Source organism: Panthera tigris, chromosome D1, assembly GCF_018350195.1.
Source record: "Panthera tigris isolate Pti1 chromosome D1, P.tigris_Pti1_mat1.1, whole genome shotgun sequence".
In the NCBI taxonomy this organism is placed as follows: Eukaryota; Metazoa; Chordata; class Mammalia; order Carnivora; family Felidae; genus Panthera; species Panthera tigris.
The window spans coordinates 99996131-100017110 of record NC_056669.1 but is presented as its reverse complement, the minus strand read 5'-3'; the positions used below and the strand labels follow the sequence as shown (position 1 = coordinate 100017110).

The window sequence follows — 20980 nt, the reverse complement described above, 5'->3', positions numbered from 1 at the left end:
AGGGGACTCTGCAGGGCCTCCTGGTTCAAATTCCCCTCGGTGGCCCATTAAATCCCTACCCCCTTCTCCATAGCTTAGGATAGCATATAAACCTATCAGGGACCTCATTTCTTTGGGGTTCCCATACATATGAAATTAAAATTTGTTTTTCTCCTGTTAATTTGTCTCATGTCCATTTAATTGTTAGACCAGCCAGAGAACGGAAAAGGGAAGAAGGGAGAAGTTTTTTATCCCCTATGTAGCGCTCAAGCACAGAGGTTATCAAAGCCAGATGACTTATGGATCGCCCACTCCAACATTAAGCCCCATGTTGACCGAGCTTTACTCAAGCTGGCCTGTATCAGTCCCCAGAGAAGATAGCTGGTCACATCTCCAATGCCCTCCCCTAAGAGACACGTCCAAGGACTCTGGTTGGAGACATATACAGGTGTCCCATTAACATCCTCAAATCTTGAATTCGCCCCCCGGTCATAAATTCGCCCCTGCTGAAAAAGTTTTAATCATGATGAGGTGCATTTTATCTTTATTTAATGCGGACCACACTGTTGACACTTTTTTTGTTTCTGTATTTATTTATAAAAGTTTATTTGTATTTATTTTGAGGCAGTGTGTGCAAGCAAGGAAGGGGCAGAGAGAGAAGGAGGGAGAGAGAATCCCAAGCAGGCTGTGCACTGACAGACATGGGGTTCAAACCCACAAACCGTTAGATCATGACCTGAGCCAAAATCAAGAGTCTGACGCTCCATCGACTCAACCACTCTGGTGTCTCTATTGATGCTATATTAAAAAAATTTTTTTTTCTGGGGCGCCTGGGTGGCTCAGTTGGTTAAGCGTCCGACTTAGGCTCAGATCATGATCTCACGGTTTATGAGTTCAAGCCCCATGTGGGGCTCTGCGTGGACAGCTCGGAGCCTGGAGCTGCTTCAGATTCTGTGTCTCCCTCTCTCTCTGCCCCTCCCCTGCTCCTACTCTGCTCCTCTCTGTCTCTCAAAAATATATAAACATAAATTTTTTTTAAATTATTTTTCTAAGCAAAGATCACAAAGACCTTGCCTCATGTTTTACTCTATTTTATGCATTCACATTCTACGTCTTGGTCTATGATTCATTTGGAAATAAATTTTTACGAGCCGTGATACATGTTTTTTTTTGTGGCATTGTTGCTGTTGGCACATATGAATGTCCAACACTTCACTTCCATTTGTGGTGAAGACTATGTTTTCTCCACGAAATTGCCTACAGACCTCCAATGAGAATTAGCTGACCAGTATGTGGATGTCTATTTCGGACTCTCTGGTCCAGCCCATTGACAGGATTGTCTATCTTCGTGAAAACAACACGCCATTTTGAACACAGCAGCTCTATAATACACCTCGAAATGAGATAGTGTAAATGCTCCAGATTTTCTCTTTTTGCAGTTTTGTGAGTTCATCTTCATTACATTTCTATATACATTTTAGACCACCTTGGAAAAAGAATGAATACATTCCCGGTCACATTTTATATGGGGTTGCTGGAATCTAAAGATCTATTTGGAGATAATTCACATCTAAATGGTATTGAGTCGTCTGGCCCATGAACACAATATTTCTTTCTATTTATTAAGTTCTTCGTACATTCTCAACATAGGTTTTAGTTTTCGGTATGTGTCTTGCCCCTCTCTTGTCACATTCTTCCTTAGGTACATTGTATATTTGAGGCTGTTGGAGAAGGAATTTTAAAAATCCAATTTCTGTTTGGTAGTTTCCAGTACAAACCGTGCAACTGATGTTATATATTGATCTTATATGTCACAACCAGGCTAAGCTCACATTAAAAAGAAAGTCTCTCATGTTGCATTAGAGTGGTGGAACTGACAGTTTTCATCATGAAACAATTGTATATACAGAAAATTCTGAGAAACAGAGCACCTGGGTGGCTCAGTTGGTTAAGCGTCCAACTTCAGCTCAGGTCATGATCTCACAGCATGTGAGTTCGAGCCCCGTGTCAGGCTCTGTGCTAAGAGCTAAAAGCCTGAAGCCTGCTTCGGATTCTGTGTCTCCCTCTCTCTCTGCCCTTCCCCCACTCAAGCTCTGTCTCTCTCTCTCTCTCTTTCTCTCAAAAATTAATAAACATTTTAAAAAATTAAAAAAATTATAAGGAATGTATAGAAAAGCTATCATAATTTAGCAGTATCAGAGAAATGCTGGACAGATGGAATTAGTTTAGATATATTCAATTCTGTTTTACTTTTGTGAAAAATACTTTTATGAAAAGAGTTTGTGGAGAATAAGAATTATTTTTCATTAATGTTAAGTAGAATTCACCACCAACGTTTTCTGGATGGGTGTATGAAGATAATACAATAAATTCAACTACTTTGAGATGCAAATGAACTATTGAGCATATGTATCTTTATTTTTTAAGGACCCTGGGTAGTTTATATCATTTCAAGAATGTTTTCCTTCAATCTAAAGTGTCGAGCTTATTGGCCTTATTATGATCACTGTACCTTTTATTATTCCTTTAAAAACCTGTAGAATATGTTTGGATGTAAATTTTAAAAAATAAAAAATAACATAAAATAAAACAAAAAACCTGGAGAATGTGTACTGATATCACCTCTCTTATTGAAAACAACTATGTGCGCTTCTTGTTTTGTTTCTTAAATTCCACATATGAGTGAAATGATATGATACTTGTCTTTCTCTGACTTATTTCACTTAGTGTAATATTCTAGAGAGAGATAGAGGCAAAATAAGAAATAGACTCTTAACTATAGAGAACAAACTGATGGTTACCAGAGGAGACGTGGGTGGGGTGGGGGGCGGGGGAAATAGGTGGTGGGGATTAAGGAGTGCACTTGTGTTGAGCACTGGCTATTTTATGGAAATGTTGAACCACTCGGCTGTATATCAGAAACTTACATTACACCGTATGTTAGCTAACTGGAACTTGAATAAAAACTTTAAGAAAAACTGTGTGGTAACCACTAAGCATTATATATATATCCCAGGAATTGAGATCCAGGAAACTAACAACAAATTAAATCCAAACAAAATAGAAATCATGATATAATACACTAAGGGAAGAAATCAGTGACATTGCTAAAATTCTAACTAACTCATATGGAGAATAGCAAAAAACTGCTGAAGGTTAGTTCTCTAAAAGAATGAATAAAATTCAGAAAATGCCATCAAGATCAATTAAGAGAAAAGAGAAAGAGAAAACGCAGATTACTAATATGAAGAATGGGACATTGCTGAAAATTAGGGTTAATTTGTACAAAATCTTTGAAATACATGTTGACGATATCTACTCAAGCGAATCATAAGCTACTCTCCAGCAATTCCGCCTCTAGATATTTGTGTAAAATACCATAACACTGCATGACTAGCACCAAGTTATCGTCAGATATAGATGGAACTTCATTAGAAATGGATTCATACCTGGTCTTTGGAAGCAATATATTGCATGAGCATCTAGCTCACATATAAAGCACCAGACCTTGCTTGCCATGCATTTCAAAGAGCCAACAACCAAATTAAGCTCAAGTATGAAAAAATAAATCATACTTGCCATTAAAAGTGAGATTATAGAGCTGTTTCAGAGTCAGAAAACAAGAGCTCTGAGGCCAGACTTCTTACAACATGTGCCCATTTGGATGAGACACATGGGGTAGGAACCTCAGAAAACTGGACAGGGCAGGCATTCTGGACTCTCAAGTGCCTACTAGGCCTGGTGACTATTGCCTGAAACCTCTCCAGTTGGATTCAGAGGTGAATTCAAGTATAACTTGCTTATTTGGATAGATTGAAGGAAGAGCTTACAGAAAGCACATTTGCACAAGGACTAAGAAGCAGCTTGACAAAGAATTAGAAACAAAGAAGGAGCTCTCAAGACAGTATTAAAACAGTAATAAAACTTTTTCATTTGGAAAAAAGAAATATATTTATGTAAAACACGTAGTGTAAAAGGTATGGTCAAATCACTATACACGTTATCTCATAAATTTACCATAGAGTTTAAAATATTGGTGGGGGGAGAGCTAAATAATATTACTGAAAGTAAAACATTGTAGATAAAGCATCTGACGAGCATAATATGCTAACAGTGCTTGAGAATCCAAACAGAAAATGTTGCACGTGCATGAAGAGACCAATGGCCGACCTTGAGGATATTTAGTAAATGGAGAAGACCACTCAAAAGGCTCCCAAGGTGTTTCCTCCCTTCTAGGAAAAAATTAAAGTCAGGGTACCCTCTTGTTCCTCAGAAAACAAGTTCCAGTCAAGACTATAGTTACCCTCACAGAGAAAATCCCCGACGTTGCCACCTGTCTTCAGCTGGAGAGACAACCAAGAATCATCGGTGTTTCTTTTACTAACTTAATGATTAAGAATAGAACTTTTGCTGCTGTTAATAGGCTGGCAAGGAGCACAGGTTTTAAAACTTGAAACTTCAAACTCGGAAAGTCTGGAGACAACCTCTTACCAGTAACACGGTTCATCACCTCTAAACAAAGTACGTAAATTCTAAAATCCTAAAACGAGAGCAATAATGACAATCGCTTATAGGATATTTACTATATCCCAGGAGTTAAGCTAGGAATGTCATGTCAATTACATTCAAAATCACACAGTTACCCTGTCCTACCCAAGTCTTGCTAATTGATACCTTAAATTCCGGCCACCACAATGCACCTGGCACATCACATCCCCTCAGAGTCACCTGCATGTGAGAACTTATTCTAATATTTGAGGCTCTAATATATGAACTGGACAGAAATGTGAAGGCCCAAAGCCAAACACAGACTTTCCATGCTCCTCTGACACCTTTAGCTGCTAGACCAGTTGTTATTGTGGTGGCTGCAATTCAGATTGTGGTTCATTGGACAGTAAAAAATATCAGAACTTGAAGTAAAATATGACTATTTCATACACTTTCAGATGCAACAGCTCGTCTAAGAAATATTTATGGTAAAATCCAAATTCTCTGGAAAAGTTGATGATTTGGGTACAGAGTAAAGGATGAAGGATTTGAAATTGATGACTTTGATATATTTATTTTATGTGACGCCATGATCATGAGGGTCTCTCTGGTGTTGACAAGAATACTAGAAGAGTCTAGAAGTATCTAAATCAGCCCTCACAATGGATGCCTGAAGACAAATATGTGGTTGAGAAGGGATGAAGGATTAGGAGAGAGTGCTGGGATGGGAAATCACATAAAACTATGTCACCCGCAGCTAGATGGGGCCACCAGTCTTTCTCTTAGGCCTCTTGCAAGATATCAAGCTTCTTCCAGCCTGGTGTTTTCTGATAACACTGAGGCTTAAAGAAAGAGCCCATGTAACATAAGTGTTTCCTAACTGATTAGAGATATTCCTTTAATTAAAGATGAATTTTTAAATTAGCAATAAATTCCTTTGTAGATGGATAGAGTCTACCTCACAAGTTGATTAGTAATTTAATTTGCTGTGGTTTGTTTTTTCGGATTTTTATATAATATCATCAGATTTTGCCAATGATATCTTGTGGACCTTTGGAAAAAGAGAAGAAAATATGATAGTAAAAGATTTTTTGTTTTGTTTTGTTGCATAGCATGCTTTCTGATGGGGTAGGAAATTCCCTGACCTGTCCTCAAGAATTTCCAAACAATACATGCACAGACACAATCATCATACACTCACATGCACAGATGTATGCACACACAGGCACGTGACATTTGTATACTAAAAAGAAATTCCAAAACCCCTTTGGACAGATTCTACATTAAACCATCGACTTGTCAAAGCTCATTTCCTACGGAAGGGACAGAAGTTTTTCCCATCATATTCCAGAGGCTTGCATGGCTCCAGGAGGAAAAAAAAAATACTAGTTACATCTGTGAAAGTTTCTAAGAGTTCAAGAATCAAAAGAGTGGTGCCAGCCACTAAGCCAATCACTATTACCTTCATGATTTCCCTTGGATTTTGCTTTGGCTCTGGGGTAGGAATATCTGAATCAAGCAAACTTTGTGTGGAAGCATTGTGATCATTCTGCTGAGAAAAGACAAGTCTCTGGGCAGTGAGAGATGGCCAGACAAATACGAATGGAAGCACAGAGCTGAGATTGGGTTATGTCATTCAATGGACAAAGAGGTAAACAATAATTAGGAGAGAAGTCCTCCTTCATGCATAAAATAAATAAGTAAAAATATTCTAGGGGCACGTGGGTATCTCTCTTAAGTGCCCAACTCCTGATTTCGGCTCAGGTCATGCTCTCACGGTTTGTGGGTTCAAACCCTGAATCAGGCTCCACGCTATCAGCTTGGGATTCCTTTTCTCTCTGCCCCTTGCCTTCTCTCATTCTCTCTGTCTCTCCCTCTTTCTCAAAAATAAAAAAATAAACTTTAAAAAATACAAAAAATAAATACGTAAAAATATTTTAAAGTTCTGGTAGTCTGCTGAATTTCGTTATATCCCTAATAGGTACATGGCACTATATGTTAAATCTTAAGGCTTTTTGATACTATTTATTTTGTTATTAATGCATGATTGTTCATGACACAAGGAGAAGCTCTAGATATGTAAGAACAATACTTGCAATCAAATAAAAAAAAGATATTACCTTGAATTTACTTCAATTCAATTACTTTGTTTACCATTTTAATTTGTGCCAAGTTTATTGTTAGAAAAAAAGAAAAGGGTGCCTGTGTGGTTGAGCATTCAACTCTTGATTTCGGCTCAGATCATACCAAGGTCATGGGATCGAGTCCTGTGATGGGCTTTGTGCTGAGCATGAAGCCTACTTAAGAGTGTCTCTCTCTCTCTCTGTCTGTGCCCCTCTCCCCTACTCACACACTATCTCACACACTCTCTCTCTCTCTCTCTCAAATTAAAAAAAGCAAAGAAAAAAGGAAGATAAAAAACTAAAGATATACCACATACTCTTCCTGCTCAAACTAGAAAAAAACGCAGTCCCCACGAAGAAGCCACTAGTATAGGACATAGGATTATTTGAAACAGAGAAAACATACTGCTGAATAGGAACAAAAGAACAGGGCAGAAATCTGGTCTGTTGGATCTGCAAAATCTTCCCGAATGAGAAAACATTAAATATGTGAATTATACGCAAGACATGGACCTTCGAGCATGGGGGTGGGGAATTCTGAGCAGAAGAAGAGCTGAAATACAGCCATAGAGCTGATAGATTCCAGAGTATGTTTGGAGAATATAGATGGACCCAGTGTAGGCGGATGAAAGCATCCGAGCAAAGGGACATACAGGAGGAAAGGTAGGGAAAGAGGGAAGTGCATAACTTGAGTTTTCATTACACCTTATGCCAGGCTAAAGCTTGCTTCACATGTGTTGGTCTAAACGATATTACACCTTCATGAGGTATAATATCACCCCATTTCATAGACACTTTGAAAATGCGACTTAAATAATTAAAGCAAATTGCCAAGAGACAGTATGTCACCCATTTCTCCTTGACCCAAAGCCTGTCATTGTAACGTCGTACTTTCTCCCAATGTTGTGACCTCTGATATTAGTAAGTCAGACCAGGTCCAATTTGGGAAGATTTATGATAAACAAGTGAGAAGGTTGGATTTTATTCCAAGGAATATAAGATTCCCTATATATATTTTTGGAGCTAGCAGTGATAAGATCAGAGATGTGCTGTAGAAGGGCATCTCTTAAATTCCTCAAATCAAGTGCTCACGTCTGGAACTAATTGGACAGACTGCAATGTGGAATTACAGTGACTTGTGTCTTTGGCTCATATGATGTCAGAAATCATTCAGCCCAGCTCCCTCAAAGAAACCTTATACAGCTTCTATAACATCTCAAATGATAAATTCTCTGGGCACACAGGATTGAAAACATAATGAATATGACATGATTTACTTGCATTCTGAATGGGCCATTTTAGACCACACTTTCTGCATGGCGGTTTTCATCTCCGTGTTTCTCAGGGTATAGATGAGAGGATTCAGCATGGGGGCAATCACCGTGTAAAACACGGAGATTTCCTTATCCTTGTTCTCACTCCCTGCAGGTAAAACGTAAGTATAGATACAGGGCACAAAGAATAAAACCACCACCATTATGTGAGAGCTGCAGGTGGAGAGTGCTTTGCGTCGCCCTGCGGAGGAGCGGATCCTAAGATTATATAATATGAGTATGTAAGAAGCCAACAGGACAGGAAAAACGACAACCACCACCATCCCTGAATTAGCAATCGCTAAGATACTAACAACACGAATGTCTCTGCACACCAGTTTCAAAAGAGGCTTCACATCACATATGTAGTGATCTATCTGATTAGGACCACAGAAAGGTAAGTTGAGTACCATGAGCAACAGAGCAATGGAGTGCCAAAAACCCACGGCCCAGGCCGTGAAGATCAACATGTTACACCTCTGCCGGTTCATGACGACCGTGTAGTGCAGGGGCTTGACAATGGCAACATAGCGGTCAAAAGCCATGGCCACCAAGATGAATATCTCCACACCCGCCAGCAAGTGGGCAGCGAAGAGCTGGGTCAGACAGTTGTTATAGGAGATGTTTTTTCTTGTGGCGCCTAAGTCCCTGAGTAGCCTGGGGACCACGGTGGAGGTGTAGCAGAGATCCATGAGGGAAAGGTGACAGAGAAAGTAGTACATCGGCTGTTCGATTAGATGGCTGCAGGTGATTGTGAGCAAGATGATGAAGTTGCCTATTAAGACAGCCAAGTAACAGAGCAGGAACCAGAAAAAGAACAGGAGCTCCATTTGCTTATTTCCCCACAGACCCATGAAAACAAATTCTGTGACATTGTTCCGATTATCCATGAGGTTGAGGTGAGTCCAGGGACACAATAGAAATTTAATTCATCTGAAATGATACAGAACATACGACACGTTTAGAGTCCTTTTTGCTTTTTTGGAGGATATTTACACTGAAAAATATGTAGGTCACAAAGGAACTATTGCATTTAATCTTTCAAATCCCTCTGGTTTGATGCCATTATTATATTTCAAATGATACTTAATGAGAGCATACTTTATGCTGGGAGGTTTTACAAACATTTTGCATGCATTTAATTCATAATATCCAAATAGTTACTATTCTGATACTCATTTGACAAGTGGGGGAACAAAAATGGGTGGGTTTGGATAATAATACCAATTCTTTCAGATATAAGTAGCAACCTAAGATATGATCCTATATCTGATGCTAAGTTGTATGCTCTTGAGAGCTATGCTGCATTATCCACTGACCAAATGGACTTCCGTCCATTTTCCACCTCCTTAAATAGTATGTTGTTTTTTCATCTCTAGCATTAACACACAAATAACTGTAAGTAATCCCCTCCCCTTCTCTATGCCATATATAATAATTTATAAAATCCCAACCTAACACCACATTCTGTGCATTGAGTGGAATTAATATTCTTCACATGAAAGCAAAATCAAGGTTCTTAATTGTAGCAGATAAATAACCTGAATTCATTGATAACAAATCCAGTGACTCTCCTTCTTGGCAGTTTGGTCAAGAGTCAGGACATGGAGATGCAGAAAATAGGTATTTGGAAACACTATTTGGGCATCTGAAAACAGGAACAGGGGTTCTTGTTATATAAAAGCTTTCCCTGTTTCCTAATCATTCTAAATACACATTTTAGAGGTTGCTGTTAACATGTTAGAAACACTGAGGACAGGTAGTTGTTGTCTGGTACATATTGAAGAATCCAGTGTGATTAAAGAATATCCTGCATATTTAGCGATGCGTTTAGAACAGTGCAACCACTTAGACGCAGTAGACCCAGGAGCAGAGTGTGAATATGTGGAGACATCACCTTTTACCCATAACCAAGCGTCCTCCGCAGCAAAATCATGATTTGCCTAAAAGACTATTGATGTCTCGGAATTACTTTAACGGTACCAACGGCGGAACAATATGATGTAGTGGACAGATCGCTCATCTAATGATCATGAAGGTGAGCATCCAGGCTCCCGTGTCTTGTTAACTATTTTTTGTTCACACTGAGCAATCCATTCTCCCTGATCCTCGCCCTTCAGCTGGTACGTGGAACTAAAACTTCTGGATCCAAGAGCAAAAGGAAGTCCATTTAAGAATATACAATAGAAGGCCTTATCATTCTAACTTGTCAGGTCCACAGAAGAGTACCCCCAACAATGTTTGAAGAGGAACAAATGGTTATGTAAGAAGATACGTACCAGCATTTTCATCAGCTGATTGCCTTTACCTGTGGATTTTGTATCTGCCACAACGGGACGCATTGAAGAACTTATATTAGACATACATTGAGGTTAAGGAAAAAACATTCTGTTGGTGTAAGTCTGTTCTGATTTCCACATAGAGCTTAGCAAAGTACTTTTATGTATAAATTGAGAATATCCAAGATGAATGTTTGTTTACATGGAAGAATATGATCAGTTAAAGGACATATAGAAATCCCAGAGTAGGTTTTCGTTAAAGTTGTAGAATAAGAACTAGAGAATCAAAACCGTAGAAAATGCAACTTTTGGTTTAGAATGTTTGCCGACATTGGCATAAGCCTCAACATCTAACAGATGGTCCAGTGCTTCTCAACCTACAATGCTTAAATATCAATTGTAAAAATAGAGATCAGTATAGAAAAAGATCCTTCCAAGCAGCTCCCATAAACTCTGTGCCGGGAATCTTCTGGGGAAAAAAAAAAACGAATTCACAAAATCTCCCTGTGCCTCTCTCTTTCCTTTCCCTTCCCATTTTCTCTCTCCTTCTCACTCTCAAAATATCAACTATACTCACCCTTAGTGTACTCACCCTTCTTCTTGTGATGATAGGAGATGAGAAAATGCCTACACGATGAGGGGAAGTGAGGTGGATGAGATAGGCACAGGGAAGTAGGGTTAGGCTACTATTGACCTTCTCACAGTACATCAGATGGAGATCATCTGCCTCCAGACCGTGGTTGACAGAGGTCACCGAAACCATGGAACATGAACCATGGGTAAAGGGGACTGCTGTATTATTGCCCCTGTTTTGCAAATAAGGGAACTTGCATCCAAGGTTACATAAATCCTAAGGGGGAGATCTCCATCTAAACCATTTCTGTATGATTTGGAAGCTTATGCTTCTTTTCATCTGTGCTTAGATGTCTTCTCCTAAGTGAAAATAAAGGCTTAAAACCCTCATCAGTTGCACTCCAGCATTTTCCTGAATGCCCTCTCAAAATTGCCACCAAGAAGGGGAGCCTGGGTCGCTCAGTCAGTTAAGCATCTGCCTCTTGATTTCAGCTCAAATCAGTATCTCCCAGTTTGTGAGTTCGAGTCCTGTGTCGGGCTCTGTGCTAACAGTGAGGAGCCTGCTCGGGATTCTCTCTGTCCCCCAAACGTCTCAAAATAAATAAATAAACTTTGAAAAACACCAATGAAATTACAGAAGAAATTAAAAATTTTAATTATAACATCAAATTTTGTATTAAATGAAGACTTGTGGAAATCATAATGATTTCATCTTTATCTATATATTATATGTATTTTTATATATAATATTGTATATAAATGTGAAGGTGAACCTTCTGGCGGTTCCCTTTACTCTCTGTGTCTGTGTTATATTACAGCAGACATGGAGCATCTCCAACTCTCCTGTGAATCTTCCATCCAAAGAGCCTTTCACGAAAACATTGTTGGGAATACCTTGAGTCAAAGCATGAGAGGGTCCTGAGGGGAAATCTCCCACAGGCATTTTACAGAAGCCGATGTGTGTGTGATTATAATTTAAAAAATACAGCCCATGTTATTATAGCGGTCATATAGACGACCTTGAGGCTTACTTCATTTATCTCTAGTAATTCAATACTTCTGAATGTTGTAATACTGATGTAATACGGGCATCTATTTTTCTCTCCCCCTTCTCCTAGAATAATTTCATCAAAGCCTGGAGATATGTATCACATACACATATAGATTTTATATTGTTCATATCATCTAATGAGGTAAATATGCAAAGAGAGTATAGAAGAGTAGTAATATTTTACTCATCAACATGGAATCATTGCCATTAGCGTGAAGAGTTTGAAATTATCCTCAATGGTTAATTACACCCATTGGAAACTTAGAAGTCATGCGCATTGTTTTGTGTTACCAGGTATCATCTAATATTAGGGTACCAGTTAGGATTTGGAAAGTGCCACAATGCATCGTTAGTTATTTTCCTTATTTTAGTTTATTTTTGTTTTACTTTGAGTAAATCCGGTTTAATAAATTGAAGCCCTTAGTTCACGCTAGGTCCATCGAAGGTCTAATTTTATTTTATTTTTTCTGCATTGCTCATTTCCACGTCTGCTTGCCACTTCTGTGCCCCCACTGCACTCAATCATACTCAACTCCATGAGCCCCAGGACCTTGCACATTCCTTGTGACTTTCCTCTAATTGTCCACGTCTTAAAAATAACTTCTCGCAACACTCCTTAAATAATGGTAGTTGCCTCTGTCTTCTGGCTGCAGACCCTGCTTCATGCATGCACTTAATAATGTAGCCTCTAAATGCACACAACAAGGTTAGAGAAATCCACATGAGGAAAAATATGAATCCACCTTCACAGTGGAAGATGGCAATGTTCCTTTTTCAATTATTGGTGAGGAGAGAAGGCAGGAAGTTCAGAGGGTCTAAAAGATCTGAACAACAGAACTTAAAATATATAGAAATGTATGTAAAATTACACATCTAGCAAGGAGTATATATTTTTGCATGCTTAGATAGAATATGCATAAAATTGGTTATTAGATTATTTTTAAAAGTCTCACCATATTGTAAAGAAGGAAACAATACAAAGTTCTGAGCACAATAAAAAGTATAAGTAGGTCTAGATTTAGATATAGGTGGTTCCGAATATAAACACACACACATATATACTATTAGGAAATTACATCTATATTCTGCAAAATAGCTAACGAGTTAAGAAATAAATAATATTGGAAAATTAAAAACCTACCTAGACTTAAACTATAAGGAACCTACTACCTGTCCAGGTTTATAGGATGCAGGGATAGTGGTGCTTTTGAAGAAAATTATAACCTTAACATTTTCATTAGAAACAAAGAAAATCTGAAAAGGATGCTATCTTTAGAAGACCGGAGCACATAAAAAAGTTATAAGGCAAATGCCATATTATTTCACTCATGTGTGGAATTTAAGAAACACAACAGATAAACATACGGGAAGGGGGGAAGAGAAGAGAGGGAAACAAACCACATACCCTTAATGATAGAGAATAAACTAAGAGTTGGTAGAGGGAGGTGGGTGCGAGAGAGGCTGGATGGGTGATGGGTATTAAAAAGGGCTCTTGCTGTGATGAGCACTGGGTGTTGCACGGAAGTGATGAACCACTGAATTCTATTCCTGAAACCAATATTGTACTGTATGTTAACTAAATAAAATATAAATATAAGAAATTTTTAAAATGTAATAAGAAAAAACATAAGGCAAATCATAGTAGAAATTAAAAGGAAACACAAAATACAAAAGAAAGAGCAACAGATTTTAATGTGGGATCTTGGAAAAAGCCTTTCAAAATAGTTCAGCTTTTATCAATATGGATCAGTATAAAATAAAAAAAGATAAATATATAATGTTAATGAAGGATAACATAACTACTGATAAAACTGGAGATGAAAAATATAAAATATTATCAACAACTAAATGCCAATAATGTTGAAGGCATACACAAACAAACAAAGATGTTTCTACAAAAAATTATACCCAAACTAACTTCAGAGGAATAACAAAAGATGGCTAGTCTATAACTAGTAAAGAACAGAATTCATTAAAATTAATCCCATAAAAGAAATACCCGTCACAAATGGATTTACAACATTTTATCAAAATAGATTACTCCACTCTTTTACAGAGTTTCTCATAGATGAGTAAAAATCAAACTTTCATCCATTCATTGTGAAGGACTAGGTTTCAAGGAAATACAATTGTTCACTGGTGCCTTTCCTCCTGAAATTAAGACTGTAATAGTGTTAACAAAATATTAAATTACTTTCACTGTGTATAAAAATTAACATTCCTTTACCAAGTATTATCCATTCTATAATACGTTTATTATTAGAAATTTGATAAATATATCCACAAAATTGGAAATTAAAAGTGAAAAACCAAATAGTCATTTCAACAGATGCAGAAAAAGTACATAATAAACTTATATGTTTATCATATAAATGTTTACCAGTATTAAATTCAAAAGTATATTAATGATATAAAGGAATTTTCTTGACGCTAAAAATAATGGTTCTTAAAAGCTCTACTGAAAACATTATCCTAAAGGGATTAAGTTAGATACATTCTGCCTACATCAAGAATGAGACAAAATGATGGGGCGCCTGGGTGGCTCAGCCAGTTAAGCATCGGATTCTTGGTTTCTGCTCAGGTCATGATCTCACAGTTCGTGAGTTCTAGCCCCACACTATGTTGGCAGCGCGGGGCCTGCTTGGGATCCTCTCTCTCCCTCTCTGTCTGCCTCTCCCCTTCTTGTGCTCTCTGTCTCACAATAAACAAATAAGTGTAGAAAAAAACGAATGAGACAAAATGTTCATTTCTATCGTGATTTCTATTCAACACTATTATGCAGCGCAGTAAGACAGAAATCTGATATGCAGGTAATGGGAAGGAGGAAATAAAGTTGATATTACTTGCAGATGACATGATCATTCACATGCAAAATCCAAAAATTTTATAGATATGATTAGAAATAGCAGAGATGCATAGTGCCAACCATAAGATTAATATACAATATTCAAATACATGTCTATTTGCCATCAATAAACAATAAGACATGTAATTAAAATAGACATGATTTACACTTGTCTTAGATAATGAAATATCAAGCAACTAAGATTTTCTTTAATTTGTTGTGTAGTATTCTGTTGTTTGGCTATGTCACAATTTGCTCGTTCATCTACTAGTAAATTTTGAGATTATTTACAATTTTGGGCTATTACAAATAGCCCAAGTTAGAGTCTTTGTATGCACATACGTTTTTGTTGTTCTTGCATAAATACCAGCGGAATGTCTGGGCCACATGTTAGGTGTCTGTTTAGCTATTTAAATCACTGCCTAGGATTTCCCAAAGTTTAGGAACTATTAAACCTATTTAAAAGCTACCACAACCAGTGGAATGATTCATGAAGAAAGAAGCTGATACGCTTTGGGAAGAAAACATTGTGGAATTTTAACTTACTCAGCATTTCCCACTTCGCAGCTCAGTTGCAGCCATGGGGATGATGGCCCACCTTCCTCCTGTGGCTTTGCTGGTGCCACAACTTGACCTCGAAAACTTGGGATGGTATGTTTTGCACTTTTGGGGGCGCCCTGAAGAATTGGCTCACTAGCTTGATTTTGTTTCATCTACCTTAGAGACTTCTAGAGGCTGGAAAGGCCTGCAGGACAGATTTTACCAAAAGCATTTGAGAAAATGTACTGGCTACAACTGCCTGAGGCAAAGTATAAAATAAGGAAAGCAGTAAATCGACTGAAAAATTTAGGAAGAATAAGGTTTGGAAAGTAGATACATGTGAGAATAAAGGCCATGAGAATCACCTATGTATATACCAGGGAATCTAGAAAACCATCCGTAGATGCTCAGGGCTGGATGGGGGCTGAGAAATGTTCAAGAAGACACTAAAATATTCACCACTCATGAAAGCAAGAAGTGAAGGCTAAGGCAGAGTTTTAAACAGCCTGGCAAAGTACAGGCATACTTCAGGTATTGTTGACTCAAGTCCAGATCACTGCAATAAAGTGAATATCGCAACAAAGTGAGTCAGTGGCTATTTTGCTTTCCCAGTGCACATAAACATAAATTCAAGAATTGCTATAAAGCTCCATGATCAATACTGTTTGGTATTGATGAAAAGGTAAACATTGAGACCTTGAAACCAATAGAATGCCCAGAAGTAGGCCTAATTATGTGACTTTTTACAAAGTGTCAAGTAATAAAATGGGGAAAGTATAAGCTTTTCCACAAATTATACTGGATCAATTGTATATCCACATGAGAAAAAAAATTAATCTTAACCACAATCTCACCTCATACCATGCACAAAAATTAACTCAAAATGACACACAGACCTACATGTCAAAGTTAAATACCCATAGTTAAATCCATAGAAATTCCAGAAGAAACCATTTTGACCTAAGCAGTACACCAATATTTATTAGATACAAAATAATAGACATTAATCATTAGAAAAAAATTAAAAATTAGTATTCATCAAACTTTTAAAACTGCTGCTATTCAAGTAACACCATTTTTTAAATGAACAATCTATGGACTAGGAGAAAATTTTGTATATATACATAACATATGTATGACAAAGGCCTGAACTATATATGAAGAACAATTGTCACAGTGATGAGGAAACCAGAACCGTTATTTTTGAATTATGCAAAGGACTTGAACAAAATTGCACAAAACAAGGGTTACAAATGGTCAATAACATGAAAAAAAATCTCATCATTAGCCATCAGGAAAAGAAAATTAAAACCACAGCCATACATCAGCACACGTCTCCTAGAATGACTCCAAGGAAAAACTAACAGTACCAAGTGACAAAGATGCGGAGCATCTAGGACTCTCCACTCGTGTTCTGCTGTCTCGCCACAATTTCAATGCTGCCTAGTATTCTGTACTGACCAGACCATAAATCCCTAAGATAATTCATTGGGAGCCTTGTAGAGTTTTTATTCACTTCCGTAGCTTCCTGATGCATGTGAAAACCAGCTTTTGGAGTCTTGACTTTAAAGTGGCTGCATGATCTTATGCCCTCATCGATCTAGCTCTCGAGCAATCCTTAGCAGGTTCCAAAAAAGTTTTATTATTGCCAAGTAGACAGAAGTTCTCTATGCGATGTGAGTCAATGGATTAATTACATCACAAGCCCCCACACTGGAATTATGGCATTTTTCCATTCACAGGACATGTAGCTTTCTTAGACACCAAGTTTCACATAGAGAAGGGAACTCTCACATTGCTAGGTTCCAAGTACAAGGAATGCAATTCCCTATTCAAAATTGGATATTTGTCAAACATGTCTCTTTAACATGGCTTTAACACAAAGCCTTTCCATCTGAGGAGATAATTAATTCCTGGGAGAGACAGTAGCAGCTACAAGACAAGGTCCTCGAACCTTTATGGAAACCTCTTTAAATATCCATGCAGTGCAAGTTGAAAATGGTTTCTGTTGGTCACATTTTCCAGAACAAGATTCATTATGGTTGGAATGACCCATTTGAATGTGTTTCCTCCATACTTCTTGACTCTTGCCTATGGGACCAAAGCCATCTGTAGATCTTTTCTCCAAAGTGTTTCAAAAGAATCCATTCTAAATTCAAATCCCAGGTCTTCTGTAAAAACTTTTTGAGGCTTTGGGCTAGAAGGGAAGCTTTTGACTTATAAAAACACTTCATTAAAAACTGATAATTTGATATGGGATTATTTGAAGAGTCTCTTTCCAAGCGTGTCATATCTTTCATATTGAAAGTTACTTATCTAGAGAAGGTTACTTTGAAGATGGGATTATTTCCAAAACTCTCCAAACATCAGGAAGATCTATGTCTGTAAGGTAAGTGTTCAATATTGCTGATGTGTCTTAAAGATTGTTAATTCCCACATGTATTAAACATTGTTTCAGTCTCTTCAAACATACTAATGGAGTATTTTATCCTCATCCCATTTCTTCAAAAGATAGTTGGTAAATATCATTAACCTAAATTGACAGATGAAGACTTTGAACTTCATGGAATTTAAGCCAATTGTAGAACCCAGCTCTCTGTCACCAGACCACTTACAATTGCAATGAGGTATCTAGTTTAATCATCTAGATTAATCATGAGAGAGAAACAAATATAAATATACTTCTCACATAGAAAAGACTGAAGTATGAATACAAATGACATATATCATCAGCCATTTAGTCCAAGCATGAGTGGAGAATTCTTCTTGGTAACAAAGGCTATGGATAATGGAGTCTGTATGCCTTCTTTAAAAGTAAAATTGGCGTTGATTTTTCCTGAATGCTTGAATAATTAAATTATTGCATAATTATCACTCAACATGTCAACCATTCCATTATCCTAGATGCATAAACGTTGAAAAATAGATGAGAGCCCTCTGTGTGTGCAACACTGTGGTAATCTGCTCAAATATATTTCCATAATCAATTCTCATAAAAATCTGTAAGATGGATATTACTAATCTTGCTTTACAGGTGAGGAAACAAAGATGTGACGTGCTAGAAATATAGTCCAGATCAAAGAAGATGCAAGTAGAAGAATCCGGATTCTAATCTGGTCTTTTTGATTTTCAAACCAAAACACTTAACCACATGGCAATCCTTTTCAACATTTTGCAGGTGTTTTGCTTTGGAAGTGGAGTATAGTAGGGAGAACTAGGTCTGAGGGAGAAGTCCAGATAAAAAGATTTTTCAGTGAATGTAATACCACATTTGATAATAGGGAATTTAAACATGTCAGTGTGTGTGTGTGTGTGTGTGTGTGTGTGTGTGTGTGTCTACTAATGAAACCATTTTATATACCCTTGCCTCCAAAGTAGTAATAAAGCAATTATAATTATTGTGGTCATATAAAGAGGAAATTACTAGTTCAATGTTGTTAATTATAAGAAAATAGGGCACGGGTAAGAATTTTAAGGAAAAAATTAACAAATATAATCTGAACTAATCTTGGCTCTGTCCTTAATTAGAATATTGATATTGGCAGGATCTTTAACTTCTCTATGTTTCTATTACATAATGTATAAGACAAGTATTTAAAAAATAGCAGTAATTATCTTACAAGGTTGTAGTGGGGATTATATCAACAGATGTCTACAAAATATTTAGATCCACTAAACATTTAATTTTAGTTACTACTACTGTTATTATTACCATCAACATAAGTCTCTGGGACGGTTTCCTCATCGCAAAATGTATGAGATAATACCAGCCACACAGGATGCTACCAATATTAAGTAGGATCATATGTACAGAGCACTTGTTACAATGCCACGAACATAGAAATCAGTTATTGAGGTATATAAAAATTGTTAGCAATTGTAACGTTATTGTATTTAGACAACAAGCATTATGAATTATATTTATAGCAGATTTGGTATACTCTCTTTACATACCCACCACCAATGCCCTGTTCCTCCTATGTCAACTGTTATAAATAATCTCCTAACTGGGCTTTCTGTCTCTGGCTTCTGTCTCTGGCTTCTGTCTCCTTACTGAACCTCACCCCACTTCATCCAAGGCACAGTAAGATCTTTACTAAAATCATATCCCTCATTCCCCCTTCCTCAAATTCCTCTTCATTTTTCCACTTGTATTTTCAATTTGTGCCAATGGTTCCCCATTTCCTAAGAGTAAAGGGAAAGCTCCTTAACTTTGCATTCATAGACTTTACATCATGTTCCATCTCCCTTTTCTTACTTAGCTGCCACTATGTGTATGATGCACTATTTTCTGTTAGGCTTTGTCCTCTCAGGTGATTATGTGCACAAATATGGTCTTCTACCTATTTGTTTACAAAAGTTTCTCATGTCTATATGCAACAGAATCTTCACCCCGGAGATAATGTAAGTAATCTCCAAGAACTCACAACTTATTTTCTATCTCAACAAACCTCATGATAATTCATGACTAAGTAGAATCTAGGAATTTATTATTTACTACATGAAGAAGCTTAAATAATTCAAGGTTGCATTAATCACAAAGGATTTTTTTCAGGTAATGTAATGAAACATAATATGAAAAAATGGAGAAGAACAATGTGACAGAGTTTGTTCTACTGGGGCTCACAGAGAATCCAAAGATGCAGAAAGTCATATTTGTTGTGTTTTTGGCCATCTACATCATCTCTATGGTAGGAAACGTGCTCACTCTGGTCACTATCACTGCCAGCCCATTATTGGGGTCCCCCATGTACTTTTTCTTGGCCTATCTCTCCTTCATTGATGCCTGCTATTCCTCGGTCAATAACCCCAAATTGATCGTAGATTCACTCCGTGAAAAGAAGACCACCCTATTCAATGCATGTATGACCCAAATCTTTGGGGAACACTTCTTTGGAGGTGCTGATGTCATCCTGCTTACGGTGATGGCCTATGACCGCTATGTGGCCATCTGCAAGCCATTGCACTACATGACCATCATGAATCAACGGGTATGTGGCCTGCTAATGGGAGTGGTGTGGGTGGGAGGCTTTCTTCATGCAACCATACAGATCCTCTTTATCATCCCATTACCCTTCTGTGGCCCTAACGTCATAGACCACTTTATGTGTGATCTGAACCCTTTGCTGAAACTTGCCTGCACTGATACGCACACTCTAGGGCTCTTTGTTGCTGCCAACAGTGGTTTCATCTGTGTCTTAAACTTCCTCCTCTTGATGGTCTCCTATGTGGTCATTCTGCGCTCCCTAAGGAACCACAGCTTGGAGGCAAGGCGTAAAGCCCTCTCCACCTGTGTCTCTCACATCACAGCGGTAGTCTTGTTCTTTGTGCCCTGCATATTTGAGTACATGAGACCTGCAGCTACTTTATCTATCGATAAAGCAGTGGCCGTGTTCTACACTATGATAACTCCCATGTTAAATCCTCTAATCTATACCTTGAGAAATGACCAGATGAAAAATGCCATTAGGAAATTGTGTAGTAGGAAAGCTATTTCAGGGGAGAAATAAATATGCCTGGACACCCACATTGATTTAACCAAGGCAAGAATCAAAAGCACATTTTGGATGATCTCAGCAAGGAATACTTACCAAATAAAGAAAAAATAAACCACTATGAATTATAAATACAGCACTTAGTGGAGCAAAAATGTGTACAAGAGAAATAAAGCATAAACATGAACTGTACTACAAACTATATATATATATTTTTTATGTATAAAATCCTATATATTTTATTAGTAATTCTCTCATTTTTATACATTGGGGTTGACAGTAATATGTTGTGTA

The 20980-nt window shown here is 37.5% G+C and overlaps 2 protein-coding genes across 3 annotated transcripts; one reads left to right on the top strand and one right to left on the bottom strand.

Moving 5' to 3' along the window:
* Positions 1-7863: 7863 nt before the first annotated feature.
* LOC122231099 (olfactory receptor 4P4-like) lies at positions 7864-16665 on the bottom strand. Its single transcript, XM_042958199.1, has 4 exons — positions 16562-16665; positions 15198-15396; positions 9445-9551; positions 7864-8836 (listed from the first exon to the last, which is right to left on the bottom strand). The coding sequence occupies exon 4, from the start codon at positions 8791-8793 to the stop codon at positions 7864-7866; it is 930 nt and encodes a 309-aa protein (XP_042814133.1). The 5' UTR covers positions 8794-8836; positions 9445-9551; positions 15198-15396; positions 16562-16665.
* LOC102963214 (olfactory receptor 4C46-like) lies at positions 14536-20701 on the top strand. Of its 2 annotated transcripts, XM_015540516.2 has the most exons (2): positions 14536-14547; positions 19784-20701. In XM_015540516.2, the coding sequence occupies exons 1-2, from the start codon at positions 14536-14538 to the stop codon at positions 20699-20701; spliced, it is 930 nt and encodes a 309-aa protein (XP_015396002.2). The 2 variants fall into 2 exon arrangements, with proteins under 2 accessions (XP_015396002.2, XP_007088830.2); XM_007088768.2 differs by lacking the exon at positions 14536-14547 and having other exon boundaries at positions 19775-20701.
* Positions 20702-20980: the final 279 nt, after the last annotated feature.

Coding starts and splice junctions, on each gene's coding strand:
- LOC122231099 (XM_042958199.1), bottom strand. CDS start 8,793: ATGGATAATCGGAACAATGTCACAGAATTTGTTTTCATGGGTCTGTGG.